Raw genomic sequence first — 15,544 nt, 5'->3', positions numbered from 1 at the left:
TATAGCTGAAAGGTACTTACTGCATTTCTGGCCTACTTGTAGAATCTAGCCAAGAACACATTGTTTTAATGCCCTTTGCATTCTAGGGCAATTTCACTAGGAAACAAATAAAAAAAAAATTAAAACCCCTCAAACCTGAACTGAAGAAGTGAGAGTGCCTAATCAGGAGGACTCTGTGTTTATCACAAGCTTCTTCTACTTCCACTATTTTTTGAGAAAAAAATAGGCATAAGGTATAATTTTTTTTCCATCAAGACCACTATCCAGTTCTTAAAATGGGTGCTGCTTTATAGTGTGCAAAATACACTCCCACAATCCATTAAATATCTTCATTAGGACCTGTACAGAAAAGGAAGAGAAAAGTTAGAAACAGACATCAAAATAATAGTTTCATTAAACATGGAGCCTTAAAAATGTTCCTGAACTATTTAATATACTGACATATACTTGTATGAAAAGTGCAAGAGACCACCATAAAATATTTTTGAGTATCTACAAGAATTTAAGACTATTTAAGGAGCGGATGCCATAGAATCCATAATACAACATCCATACTTTTCTCACTTGAGACACCTAATTATTCCTACATATTATTTGTTCCAAAGCCAGGACAGACCACTGAGCTAAAGAAGCAATCTTCAGTGTTTACAGGTGACTGCCAAGTCAGCCTCTGATTTACCTTCTAGAGAAAGAATTACACTATTTCAGATAAAAACAGTTCATAACATTAACATGCATGTTATGAGAAATGCATATGGATCAAAATATTTGCCACCATGATAAAATGATTAAAGAGTAGGCAGCCAGTTTAGAAAATAAGGTTCTGAAATCAGGCACTTAACATGCCATCCACTCCCTTAAGCCAGGACTCTGCTGGCTGCCCAATACTTGAAGAATTTGCTTGAGAACTTCTCATTTTTGAATGCTCTTCTGAAGTCCTGATCTGACCCAATCAGTGGCAGAAGGATTACATCCCCTCCGTCCCGCCTTGGCGCCTTTTGTGCCTGGTTACACCGAATCGTGTGTGCAGAAAAGGAAGTATTAACATTTCAGTGCCCTTTACTCAGCAGCAAGATGGCCTGCCCTGCTTCAACCCACACTTGCGAAGCAACCAACTGAAACGATTCCAGACGGTCTCACTACACCCTTTGTTTTATCCCTGCTCCAAAATATGCCATTTCCTTCCCCACCTAAGTATATTCCATGTGACTTATAACAATACATCACACCAGAAAAGCACAGACTCAGTAAGCTGCAAGTTCCTTTATCTTTTTCTCAAGCTGTCTGTATTTTAATGCTCCCCCACCAAAGGACGCTTCAGCAAGCAAGACACAGAGTTGCTGCCAGCCAGGTTAAATATAAACCATGTGTTCTGTGATCAGTATTCCTGAAGAAAAAACAAAACTTCATAACTAAAGTATATTAAGCTTTTCATAATGGAGTTTAGGTGATGCTTGTCCAAATGCAGTGCTAGTATCTTGAATTGCATGCTGTTTTAGTACCTTGGGGGGTTGTTCTTTTCTCCCCAGGTTTTAGGCCCTGCTAGTGCATAAGGTATCATTAAAAACGGATAAGACAACACTTAAGTAAGTCTTGACAATTGCAACTGTTACAGGAAGTGTAAATGCCTGCATGTTCCACATAAAGAGTTCCCAAGTTACCGTATACATTCTCTAACTTTCTGTAATGTTTTGGACATGTTAAGTAATTCCTAATGTAAAGGTTCCCCTTACCTCCACCAAAAAGTTTGCTGGCTGAAGACCTTTCAATAAAGTGTTCTATTGTTCTATTCTAGAGCACTATAAACACTTTGTTTCTTTGTTTCCCCTTCCCACAACCTGAAATTTAAAGATTCTTCATAAACATTTGATCGTGGACAGTAAGTGGTGTATTGCTTTGGATATATATATATATAAATATGTAATTTTAACTCAGGTACCTACCATTACAGCAACAAAAGAGGGATACAGAACTCTCCTCTTCTAACCTGTACTTGCCAGAGTTCGGTAAGTCTTTGCACTGTGATATAAATGTCTGAAGTTCTGTTTCTGGAAAACCATCTTGCTGGTAGTGCTAAAAAAAAAAAAAAGAAAAAAAAAAAGAAAGAAAAGAAAACACGCACACACACCACTGCTTGTCACTGCTCTACACCCTCAGAAGTAGTCATTATGTTTATTCTTTAAAATGGCATACAAAGCAAGTCAAAATATTAAGTGAGATGAATCTCAGTAACACCAATCTTGCCCCCTTATCTATCCAAAGAGTAAGAGCTCATGCTTACCTTGATGGTTTCATATGTATCTGTAATGAGCGCAATGAAGAGACTTAGCACCATATAGATGAACAGACTGATGAAGGAGTAGAGGTAGATCCTACTGAATAACCAAACCAAGTAGCTTTTCTGCTGCATCTTTGCAAAGGTTGCAAACATGTCATCTCCATTTATCAATGAAAAAAGGCATTCAGAAACCACATTCAGAGAACGGAACTAGAGAGGAGGAGAAAAGACACGAGCATTGGTGGCCCCTTTATTTGAATTCAGAGACTGTGCATAACATGAATTCAAGATACACAGCTGCTACCTGGCTGCCTTGGATTTTAGCCTTTGCATCTCCAGAGTACAACAAAGTGCAGTGCTAAAAGGAAAACATCTGGGGAATGAACAAAGGTGAACACACACTCAATTCATTCATCTGTAGACTCCCAATAGAGTGAATAAGCCAATTCCATTTCTAGAATGGACAAGGATAAAATGTTAGTCTACTACTGGTGTTCTGCAAAATGAAATTTGTTTTTCAAAATACCACATAGGACTCCCACCATGTGATTGAGAGTCACAGCATCTTCCACTTCTGACTCAGAGCTTTTGTAACTAGAGGAAAGTCTGACGGTCACAAAAGTCTGACTCCTCCAACAGACCAACATCATGGTGAAGATGCACAATGTTTATATTAAGGCCCTTGTCACCTCAAACTGGAAGGCAGCAGCAGTAATGTATCATATAGTTGGAATACATTTGATTATTCAAGATGTTTTTTTCATTCGAGTTGTCAAACCCTATTACCTTCACATGGTAAGGTCCCAGCACAATCCATCCGCAGAAGCAGTAGCCCAGATAGATCATAGCAGCACAACAGCAGAACCTCATCACATTAGGCAGTGCTGCTCGCAGTGTTAGAATGAGAAGCTGCAGATATCAAAATGAGCAGTTAAAATTCAACCAGGCATCTTTTCCAGTTGGCTGATAACAACAAACAAAATAAATACCACCAGCACGAAGATCCCAGGAGATCCTTACATTGTACTTCTGAAAGAAACCTAGGTAGCGAATGACTCCAAGCCACACAAGCATAGTGGATGTTCCTAGGAGTATGCTACAGACATCATAACTTGTGAGATTCTAAAAAAAAAAAAAAAAAAAAGGGTATATATATATGTAAAATCAAGTATTATAACTGACATGTTTCTCATTCCTACACAGATCTGTTAAGAAATTGTTTTCCTTGGAAATCTCCCCCATAAAAAACTAGTTTGAGGCAATACATAGAGAGCAGAAGTCCCATTAAAGAGCAAGAGAACTCGCTCCTTGCAAGATCTTACTGCAGCACTGTTTTCATCTTTGCATTATCCCAAAACAGGATAGAGTGTTTTTTTTTTTTTTTGTTTTTTTTTTTTTTTTTTTTTTTTTAATCTCAGCTAGCTTCCTCTTAGCTCCTTTTTATTCCTCAGAATGGAGCTTATAGCTCCTAAGCTAAGAAAGGGCAATTTGTGCAGGTCTTCTGTGACAGTCAAGCTGTCACCAGACAGATTTCAGAATTAGTCTTTCATCACTATAGTCCAAAGTCTGTTGTGTTGCAATGTCACAATTCAAAGTCTGATATAGATTTAGTGAACGACATCACTGCCTGAATGTTAGAGTGCCTGAGGATAGCACATTGTCATATTTTTTGTTCACTAATTCTGGCTGTATGTAGTATGTTAATGGAGATGTTTTTCGTAGAACAAATTTATATTAGAAATTCAGGGCCTAGAACCAGGCTGTGGCTGATTTTTATGTACAAGTTGGAAACCAGAGCTGGGAAAGCAGCAAAGAGATGTTTAAGGAGAGATTCTCTAAGACAATTAAATACTTGTTAAACACAAAATAGAAAATTAAATGCTTAAACAGACAAAACAAACAAAAAATCAAATTAGCAAGGATAAGTGGTCCTATATGGAGAAATGAGGAAAAGTCTTGAACTTTTAGAGAAAGTTAATTTCTTGGAGTCACAGGAAGGAGTAACACATCTGAATTATAGTTCCAAAAGAGACGACGGAGTTTTAAAATTTCCTGTCAGTCAGAATCGAGTATAGCCAGTCTAGAGTCCCCCGAGGAATTTAAACTCAGCAGATACTAACATAAGTGGTTTTGCTTCTGCCTAAAAATCTAAGTATCTTACCTTGGCTTGTATCTCCATCTTTAAAGTTGATCCAACTATAGTTAAGACATCACTAACTATAATCAAGATGTACCATCCATTGACAAATTCCATTTGATCATTGAAAGATACTTCTTTCTTGTAATAATGTAGGAAAAAGTTTACAAATTCCTAGGGGGAAGAAGGCAAGGAAGAAGTTGATCAGGCTAATAAAAGACAGAGAGACTTTCTGCAGAAAAAGTCACCCACCCTTTGGAGATGAATTCCTTTAACCACTGATCTTGTGCAAAGGATCAATGAAGCCAGACAAGTCAGTATAACAAAAGCATCAAAGATCATCATGTAATGAGTATTCTTCTGTACTGTAAGAACAAAAACGAAGATGTTTAAAGTCACATTCTTGATCAATGAAGGTCAAGTTTTGTACCAAGATTACCACTGGATGACTTTTTGTTATACCTATCATACAACTGAAACTAGATGGAGACAGAGTAAAAAAGATTAGAGTTTTAATGCTGAAAGTGGGATTATGTTTGAAGAAAAAGATGTAACAAATTAATGCTAAAATTGCAAGAACAGGCAGCAATTCTCCAAAACAGTATGCTAAAATTCTATTTGACTTTACAAAGACACCTACCATTGTCCCAGAAAGAGCCCACGTACTCCTGGCTTTTACAAAGTGACTAACATGTATACGTTGGCATTCACGTTGGCTTTGTAATTTAATACAAAATAAACACAAATTGTTAGCATCCATTTGCAATTATTGCCTATCTATTTTTTCATCCAAGTGATGATTTTGAAAACGGTTACAGAGCTGGATGCTGGGCATTCTACACAGATATCAAATATGAATCACAGAAGCCTCGTATCGAAACCGCATTGTCTTGCTGCACAAGCAGTCCATTAGATAACGTGCCACCTGGTGTGCATTCCCAACACAGCAGCTGGCAATGCTACTTGATCAGGACAGTTAGTGGAATATATACTTGTATATATGGTCCGTTTTGTCTTCTGTAATGCATTTCCTTAAGGTCCCACCATTAATAGTATTGTGCATCATTACAAAGAAGTCTCCTTTTTACTACAAGCTCTTTGTGGGGGAATTTCCTAATTACAGCAAAACAAAGCAGCAAATAGTAAAGTAGAAAAAACAATCTTATTCATCCTTTTGCTTACTTCAGGAAAAAAAATGGATTCCTGGAAAACTTCCTCCAAAGAGATTACTTTTCCTATTAAAAAAAGATCTCATACGAGCTTTGAACAGATCCAAGAGCTGCTAACAAAGGGTGCTCTTGTTAGTAACTGATTTAAGATATCTAACCATATGTAATTGTGCATCTCAGTTACACTCAGCTACATGACCTAAAAAAATTAAAGAAGCAATTACATGTTTCTAGCTGCTTTGATCTAGTGGCAGTTAGCAAGTGCCTTCCTTATTCTGCTTTGTGCTAAGTCCTGATATAACAGTGAATTAGTTTCAACTTTCCATCATTATCACCTGACCTGCTGCTTGGCACCAGAACAATGGTTCACAGCCCTGCGTAAAAATCATGATGAGCATAAAATTAGTAGTCAAAATTATAAGAATAAATAGTGATTTGTAGGAAGAAGAAAAAACAGGTGACAATACTAGTGCTACAAGGTTTGAGAACAGCTCATCAGAGTAATGGTATGTCTGGATTTCCAAGATTTCAAATCAAAAGTTCAAGAGCAAAACAACAATTCTTTAGAAAACAGGAATTAGAATATGCCCATTAGACAATATACATCAATAAGACCTCATCTTTCAATGAAGAAAAAGGTTAACAAATATTGTGCTAGTGTATGAAAATTTGAACACACTTATATCACTTACTTGATCCAGAAACATGCCAGTCTTTACATTCCCTGATTGCTATGTCGTTGTCTAGACTTATTTTAATTCTTCCACTGTGTGCTTTATTATCAAACACTATCTGTATCAACAAAAGATATTAGTTAAAAAGTGCATGTCTTCTTACAGTTAAACCAGCTACATACAGAATTGCTGCATTGCTAATTTTGCATAATGATTCAGAATAATACTCTTAGGGGAAAAGTTACAAAATTAATATAATCTTAAGGTACTTCCAGTTTATTCAAATAAACACTTTTAAAACAAGAGCCATAATATTGTAGACCAAGGAATTGCCACAAATTTGCAATTTGCTACAAATTGTTTGATCAGTTAGATATCAAAATACAAGTGACTTTTTGCAGCCTCATTTCTCCATGATCTGAAAACAACTATTCATAGGAGCATCTTTCTAAGGAGGAGACTTTCATGATACATCAAGCAAATTAAAACACACAAGGCTGTAAGCCAAACAAGTGTTTAAGGAGTGACCATTACTCATGGGATACTGAGTCCTGAGAAGGTAATCCACATGCCACTGGGAACCGGTTAATGATGCCTAAACCCCTTAAATAGTAATAATAATAATAAACAACCTTCTGCATTGACAAGCCAGTAAGAATAGTTCTCATTTGAACAGAAAGACACAGGCAGACTTCTACATACTGTCAGGGTGAAATCATAACAGTCAGGGAGTTCATGGTGGCGAACCGTCTGCAGGTTGATTGCCTTCAGACTGAACATGAGCTGTACTGTCACCAGTCTGCAATACAGTTTCATATTAGGTTTTCACACTGGAAGATGGTGGAATACATCACTATAGGAAGCAGCTATTACCCCTCACCTGTGGAAATCCAGAGTGAAATTCAAATTGTGCTTTCCCACCGTTCTGTTGTCTAAAGGCATCATTGGCTCGAGGTACAAGCAATCTGCAACAGATAATTACACACAGTAGTATCAGACAGGTTACCTACCACATGCTTTTTAACCATGATCTGCCTTTCCCATTATCCAGGCTGTAAAATCCAAGGTAGCATGATTAAGTGATGAGACATTTTGGAGAGCAGTTTACAAAAGCATTTGCTTCCATGAACACTGGACAAGTTATCCCTCATGCACAAAGTGTTTAAACCCTGTTTCACGGGAAAGATTTGATAAATTAGCCTGAAATACTTGCATTATACAATAATGGGTGCCAATGGCCCATCACTTTTTTGTGGGAATAGGCATAAATGACTGTTTTGTTGAAAGTAAGGAGTAGAGGTTAGTTATACAGTGTTTTTCTAACCAGGTTTGGTTGGTAATAAAATGTGATGGCTTGTGAATACGAGACATTTGTTAAGAATTCATCATAATTATAAGGTCCCTCCTTCCCAAGAACAGATACAATAGATGAGATTCATCACCAGTCACAATCTCCGGATCAATATCGAAAGTGTCATTTCCAGGAGAGATGGTTCCTCGCTTGTAGAACTGCTGACACACAGCCAGAGCTGTCTCTTCTGCTCCCCTCTTTTCATAAGCATGATTTCCAACAGAGATGTTAGGCAGCTGTAAGTACTCAAATTCAGAACAAGGCAAGTCAGACACATCAGAAATATTGGATTCTGAAAAAGACAGAAGTGGATGGGCTTTGACCCATCTTATTATTTTTAAATTCACCTAAAGAATTTTAAAAACCTATGCTACACCACTCTACAGCTCAAATACCTCAAAAAAAGGTATGTGGCAAAGGGAAGAAATGCAGGATTAACATCTAAAAAAGTATTTGCCTACTATTTTTTTTCCTGTTTACAATCCTTACTAGGAAACCTAATTCACTATTTGCAAAGCACGCTGCTCTAATACAAAGATTTAGTGCGGACTTAATATACTGACCTGCTTTAAGGATGTCATCACAAGTCTAATGTTCTGGAAATGACAGGTACTCTGATTTTTTTTTTTAACAAATCAATGGATTTATCCATTAGTTCTTTTCAGAAATGGCTTTATTCTAGGTGTATTAACATTATTCAACTATTTCAGCAACTAATTTAGCAATAGGTTATTTGTGAGAGGCCTAACACTTTGACCAATGACGCAGAAAACCATGTGAAAACCATAGATGTGCTGTTACATAACGGGGCTACAGCTCTCGTCACAGAGCTAATACACCCAATTCAAAGGATCTCCCTAACACAGTGGACCCTCAGTATATTAGAGCTCATAGCACATAGTTCAATCTCCTTCCTAATTCCAGTATAGGCTAAGGAGTACAATTAAGTCTCTTTATGGCTTATCTAGTCTTCCATTAATTCACTGCTCCATTTAAATCCTTGTTAGCTTAGACCCAGTCTGCAGGCTTCACTCCCTTGCACATAGACAAGTGGAAATACAGGAAATACAGTGGAAAAGTGGAAATACAACCATTCTGTCCCACCTGTCTTGCAATATCTAAACTAAAAGCTAAACATGCAACAAGTTAACTTATTCTTTAGCAATCTTTGAGTTTATCCCACGTTCAGTGATAGTTGGAAGGTCGATATTCTCCAAACAACATTTTTTTTCTTATTTAATACAAAAAATAAAGCAGTTGCATGTGTCCTCTCCTGCCAAATGACTTTAAGAATGTTTATCTCTTTGATATTTTCTTCCCCTTGCATGACCCATAATTCTGACAAAGTTATTTTTGTGTTCAGTAGTTTTCTGTATCTTATTCTGCTGTCTCACAGTGGTCTGTAAGTAAGTTCTTCATATACCCAAATCTTTGTATTAAATCCTCACCTCTCTGTCCCTGAAGCAGGACAGTACTGTTACCTGTATCTGCGAATGCAGAACTGATTTTCTGGTTTTACTTCCATAGGACTTTAAGACTAATAAATACTTTAGTTTAATTGACCTTCTCAAGAGGGAAGGAGTAAGAATAAAAGGTTCAGGAATGAAGAGCATGCATATTAAAGAGCATTTAAATATATACATTGTAGCAACAACTCTTACCTGATTTATTGCAAAGAAAATCTGGTCATAAACATCTGTTTGTGTGTATACAGCATAGGTATCATCCATTCTATCCATGTATCCTTTCAAGAAGAGATGTTTGAATGCTACAGTGTTCTCTTCCTTGAAAGCAACCACCATTTGATTGCTCAATCCAAAAACCACTAGCTGAAAAAAAAAAAAGAAAAAAAAAAAAAGGATATTTAAATTTCCTGTTTGAAGACAAAGTTGGTTTCTGGGTTAAAATAAAAATCCTGTCCTAAAAGGAGCCACTCCATCACACTGATAGACACAGCACCTACATGCATGCCACATCTCACAACAGGTCAAAGGACTTCAGGGAAGCCATGAGTTTCAAGAATATTTCTTTAACACATTTACCTGGCAGCATGACCAAGGACTCACCTTTTTAAAAAGAAAAGAATACTATCTCAAATCCAAGCTAGACATGATCTACACATGAGTTGTTCATTCAGCATGATGTTAACATGACTTGCCTTGGGGAATATCAATGTTCCTCAGCCAAAGGGGCAGAACAGGACATAACTAGATCCCACTTTGATGTCCTAACTCTGGTGTAGGAAAGGGAAATTAGGGACAACTCAGAAAACCAAGCATTTCTCCCTCCGAGTGCTTTGAGAGTAACTGATGAACACTGTAACAAGCTAACCTTTGTAGCCGTTAAAAAATATACTGCAGCTGTTCATGAAAGGTTAGCAGATAACCCTGCTAGATTTTATCCTGGATGCAAAAGGTTTCTAAAAGAAAGTAAAGTATCATTTACGTAAAGTATCAGCGATTCTTTTTAGTGACCACTGTTTCAGATCTATTATTAGGAGTATTAGGAAAAAAAAAATGTGTAAAATCTGAATCAGTAGTCTACAGATAAGTTTTACGACCTTAATGAAAACTGGCTTTTGAGGAGGATAATTCAGTTACAGAGATACTGAAGTGCTCTGCAGACAAGTTCAGTGTTGTAGGGAGACCAGAATACGCTAGTAAAACAATAGTGCCAGGATTTAATTACTTACTGGCAGATTTTTTCTGAAAAAGATAAATCAACATTAGTTTCTTATTTAGATTCTTTCACCATTGAATTTTATTTCTAGTTACAAAAGAGAACAGAAGAAGATGAGAGGATGTCTACACATTGAAAATGACAGTGGCTAAGTAGCCAATGCAAACATAGTGTCAGATTCAACACAAGACAATTACACCTATGGTTCTCCCATCATTCATGCAACCATGGAAAACATTCTTCTCCACGCTCACACTTTCACAGCACTCATGCCACCATAAATCTAAATCACACGCAAGCACTTCTGAAGTCTTAGACAGAATGACTATCTAAGTCATTACAAAGGTTGTATGAAAAAAAAAGAAATCTTCTTTAGCCAGGAACTTTGAGACAAATAATTGCATTTTAGGCAGCAGATAAATTTGTTAGATGTGATCTATGGTGCAAGGCTAGGTGAGAGGAAGACACATGCAAGACACAGGCAAACATCACAAAACAGCTGCCAATTTTTATGACTGTGATATAGTAAACAAGCCACTGTTCCTTTCCAACCACCACACACACTCAGAATGAAGCAGCTGCTTGAAAAGAATAGATATGCAAGACATGCTTTTTTTAAAAAAAAAAAAAAGTAAATAAAAAGGTCAAGTCCTTAAAACATGGTTACTGTAATCTCCACTCTAAGGAAACCTATTTTTCAGTCAATATTGCCTATTATACCATCTAAGCTACATATATGCAACTAAGATAGCTTTGAAGTCCATTCTCTCCCTCTTTCTACAGGAGACCAAAACCAGCACTTTTCAACAGAGATACATATTTGAATTCTCAAGGACCAAGAAAAGTCCTTGCTTTCAGAGTTACTCACCTGGATAGTCACCATCGCTATCTTGAGTAGCTGAATTCCAAGTTTCCAAGGTTTCCTGCCCCGGGCCCAGAATTTTTCACATGGGTTCATGAAGAAGAATTTTAATTTCCTTCTAAGATGGTCTTCCAAAAGCAGCTCCTGTGAAACTGATGGGTGTCGTCTGTAGCTGCAAAGACTTTCATCATCATGAGCACTGCAGCTGCTCACAGCCCCTTCAGGATTTTCCATTTCTGGAATAAAAAGAGTCCATATCAGGTGGACAAAAAAATAGAAGCATTAATATAATAACATCAGAGCAAATCTCCTGACATCTAGACTTCAGAGGTATTTATCTTCTATAAGGAGCTAACATGTTATACATGTTATATATATATATATATATATATTATATATATATATATTCAGTATAACATGTTATACTGAATTAAAAACAAGACCCGACTCATAATATTACATATGTTCTGCAGAACACTTATCAGTAAAGGCTAAGTTTTGACTATCCATTAGATTTAGAGCTAGAATGTCAAGCCATTTATTTAATAGTGGAATTCCTGTCCCTTTGAAATTATAGACTCACTTCTGAAAGTCTCCTCTTCACTTCCCAACATCAAAATTATATTTGCAAGACATTCTGACTCATTTCCTTTTGTGTCTAGAAAAGTACCAAAAGTCTCTTATTAGTGATGACTCTTCTGGAAACTTATCTGCTTGCATGGCTTCTATATAGTTTCCCCCTACATCTAAGTCTTCTATGCCACAGTAGAAAAAGATGCAATTTTAGAGACAAACAGTATTTTTCTTAGATATTAGTATTAATAGCTCTTGGCAGTGGAAATCTAGTATGTCAAATTGCGAATCACACAAATTATCTGAGCTTATTAACTTCCAGTTAATAAGAATATCTCTATTGCTACAGCCATAAAGGCTACAAGATTGAATGCAAAATAATGACAACCATGAACCAGATAAAGACGACCAGAAAGTAGTTGTTTGAAAGCCTCATGAGTAGGAGAAGAGGTTGCCATTTTAGGTGAGCATCTCTTTTGCATCAGTAATTCAACAGTAAGAATGTGCCCATACATAGGTTAAAAAAGGACAAAACACTTCAGACCCTTTTTAATGAAGTCCCCACTTCCTAACATTCAAAGGTTTTGAGTCTTTTTAATTACAGCAGATCAATCATTTATACAGACTACTCAGTCCTCCTATGATACTGCAACAGTCCTGTCAGTGTAATGACTGATTTAAAATACATACGTAGACTTCTTGATCTCGTGGTATCGGCTTCAGAAAGATAAACCTGAAACACAGCAAGTATTTTCTCGTTAAGGTGCACTTAGACAGAAGCTTCATGTAGGGACTCCAAACCTAAGATGATATCACAGTATCTGAGCGAGGCAGGTGCCTTCGCACAGCACAAACGCTGCTCCCTCCACCCTCTTCTGGGCTGTTACAAGCAGTTAAAGAGCGCTCTTGTCCTCCAGCCCGCTGATCGCTGCCTGTGCGGGTCACGGGCCGCAAACAACGGTGGGAAAAGGGGGGGTTCCCGCGGGCTTGGCCGGCTGCCTCCCGCAGTCATAGAATCATAGAATCAGTCTCGGGCTGCAAGCAGTGTCCGTGCCTAACCTCGGCCCCGTGCCTCTGCTGCCACACGACAGCAACGCCCATTTGCACGGAGAAGGTGCCTCTCTGTATTAAACACAGCTGGGGATCCCTCATCAGCACAGGGCCCTGGATGCCAGCCTGGAAACCAGCCCCGCGGGCGCCGCTTACCCGAGGCGGGAGCTGCAGCGGGTGCACCCAGCATCGCCCAAGCAGGGGGGACCCACCAGGGGCGCAGAGCCCCCCAGGGCTGGCCAGCACCCCCGGGCTCCCCCGCTCCTTCAAACCAGTGTCCTTGGGGAGCGGCGGTGCCTCCCGCAGCGCCTCCCGGCCCCGGCGCGCTGCGCTCTGCGCACGCACTTCCTGCATGCTGTTTCTGTATATATACACATACACACACATATACATACACACACATATATAATTCTGTTTTACATATCTTTTCAGTAATACATAGCACACATCCCTCTATGCTATACATACCTATTATACCATAGCAATGCTATTTTCAGATTAATTTAGGCTTCTCCATTAGCAAAGTGGGGGCAGGAGGGAAGATGATTTGTTAAAACTAGCTATTTCCAATCTTTAATAACTCCCTCCGTTACGGGTCACAGAACAGTAGCTATGAAGGGCTGCCAACAGTGCAGCAAAGGAAGGGGAACGGCTCGCACTGAGGTAAGGAGGAGCGGTGCGGGCTGGGCGTCATCGTCAGATATAATTACGCTATTAAAGTTATTACCTGGGGCTCAAAGAAGCCGTCTCTGTTCCCGAACCTCGGCAGGCTGCCCTGCCGCGCAGAGGGATCCCTAGAGCTGCTGGGTTGCAACTGTGCCCGGCCACCCCAGGGCACAGACAGCCCTATCAGCAGGGGCTACTGCGAGGAGGGAAGACGCGGAGAAGGGCAAACCGGGGAGGGCAGCAAGACTTTTAGGCAAGAAGTGCGGGAGCTGCCTGGGGAGGGCGAGGCGCGATCGAGGATCCCCATAGCGGGAGGAGGCCCCTGGGGCTACAGCTCTGCCCGCACGGAAAGAAGGAAACGCGAGTCCTGTGAGCTTCGCCGCGAAACAAGGCAAACTAGACCGCCCTGAAGCACCTGAATCGTAACGGAGGTTTAAGAAAATCCTGGGCCGCTGAAACACGACGCGCCTCGGCGCGGGGGCAGCGCGGGCTCCGCGGCCGCCGCCAGCTCTGGCAGTAAAAAACCCGCGTGGGCCCGCCGTGCGGCCACACGCAGCGAAGGCCACTGAGGGCCAACGCCGCGAGGGGCCGCGGGGCGGGCGCGGCGGGGCCGCCTCAGCCGCCCGGCTCCCCGCTCCCCTCCCGGGGCGCCGCCGCCTACAGCCCCCAGCGTGCCCCGCTCCCGCGCGCCCCGCCGGCACCGCCCGCCCCGCGCGGGCAGGTTGAGGCAACGCCCCCCCGTGGAAATGACCAATAGCCGCTTCCCGCGGAGGGGGGCGGGCCGGAAAGCAGAGCGCTGATTGCCTGTGGGCAGCGTCAATCCTGACCCCCCGTCGCCCTAGCAACGGCCGCTGGCGGGCGACGCGGGGCAGGTAGGGCGGCTCGGCGGGCCGGGAAATAGCGGGCGCCGGCGGGGCGACCCCGCGGCGGGAAGGCTGCAGCGGGGCCCGGTCGGGGCTCTCCCGCGCCTCGATGGCCCCAGCCTTGCCTCGCCAGGTGTATCCTGGCTGCTTGCAGAAGCCCTCAGTTGATATATTTTTTTTCTCCTCCTTCGACGGATTCGTGCCGCTACTGTTAGGAATTGTGCACTGTGGTGGCTCCGAGGTTCGGTGACAGTGTGCTCCGCAGCCGGGCCAGCTGCTGTGCGACAACGCACTTCTGTGCTGCCCCTGCTTGCTCTCTGTGCCCAGCTAGGGCTGGTGGCACCCGAGTCATTCCCTGTCCGTGTGCCCCAGCCCTCTTGTTATTTAACTTGATTTCCCTTCAGTCATGTCTGTCCCAGGTTTAAAGAAAAAAAACCCATCAACAACAACAATCACTCACCCTAGTTCATTAAGTTATTCCTAGCACAAAAGATGTTTCATCTATTTGATCACCAATGTTGTCCTTTTTCCTTGGTACCTTTTCCAGTCCTATTAGGTTTTTGAATGGAAAAAAGGAAAGAACATATCAATATACAATGTTGTAAGGAAATATTAACTTTCTTCTCTCTGCCTCTCTTGGTAATCTAAAACTATTTCCACTCATTCTGTATTTTCACCAGAGTCTGTAACTATCTCTGTTTTGGTTTTTGTTTGTTTGTCTCCAAATAACAAATTCTGCAGCTAGTTTATTTAGGCCTGATTTCATGAAAACTGGTATGTGTGAAAGCAGGTATATTCAAATAGAACTAGTCATACACCACAATGACTTGGCAGTTGTCGAAATTCTGCTTTTTCTCCCTGCAGCTTGTGAAATGAAGCTGCATCCAAGTATGTACAAGCATTATTAAAAATACAAACTTTAGGTGTCTGTAATATCTGTTCTCTGCGTAGAGCAAAGTATGATATAGTTGGGTGAACACTGTATATAAATTTATCTACAGATTTGGTCATTTTCAAGATGATATTTATAACAAGAGCACCGAAATGTTTTCAGACATAAAGGTGATTTTAACTTGATAGTGACACAACCAAAAAAAAAAAAAAAAAAAGCAAAGTGTGTTTTTGATTATTTGCTTGTAGCGTTAGTTAAATGGAAGTGCACTCAACTTTTCAGTCTTCCTAAATTGTAGCAAATTACAGCCCTAAATTAGTAAAGCACACAACCTCCACATTAAATCATTG

General features: G+C 40.3%; 1 protein-coding gene across 2 annotated transcripts; it reads right to left on the bottom strand.

The window, feature by feature from the left end:
* Nucleotides 1-263: 263 nt before the first annotated feature.
* MCOLN3 (mucolipin TRP cation channel 3) lies at nucleotides 264-11,390 on the bottom strand. 2 transcript variants are annotated; one of them, XM_088526021.1, is made up of 13 exons: nucleotides 11,157-11,390; nucleotides 9,271-9,438; nucleotides 7,701-7,854; nucleotides 7,139-7,223; nucleotides 6,961-7,057; nucleotides 6,277-6,376; nucleotides 4,668-4,780; nucleotides 4,440-4,589; nucleotides 3,299-3,400; nucleotides 3,065-3,187; nucleotides 2,282-2,488; nucleotides 1,944-2,073; nucleotides 264-339 (listed from the first exon to the last, which is right to left on the bottom strand). In XM_088526021.1, the coding sequence occupies exons 1-13, from the start codon at nucleotides 11,382-11,384 to the stop codon at nucleotides 320-322; spliced, it is 1,677 nt and encodes a 558-aa protein (XP_088382147.1). In that variant the 5' UTR covers nucleotides 11,385-11,390; the 3' UTR covers nucleotides 264-319. The 2 variants fall into 2 exon arrangements, with proteins under 2 accessions (XP_088382147.1, XP_088382146.1); XM_088526020.1 differs by having other exon boundaries at nucleotides 7,701-7,845; nucleotides 11,157-11,384.
* Nucleotides 11,391-15,544: the final 4,154 nt, after the last annotated feature.

This window comes from Tinamus guttatus, unplaced genomic scaffold, assembly GCF_059628265.1.
Source record: "Tinamus guttatus ecotype Peru unplaced genomic scaffold, ASM5962826v1 Tinamus_guttatus_pri_ptg000242l, whole genome shotgun sequence".
NCBI classification, from domain to species: domain Eukaryota; kingdom Metazoa; phylum Chordata; class Aves; order Tinamiformes; family Tinamidae; genus Tinamus; species Tinamus guttatus.
Note: the sequence above shows the minus strand (reverse complement) of the source record. Positions and strands in the feature narration are given on the sequence as shown.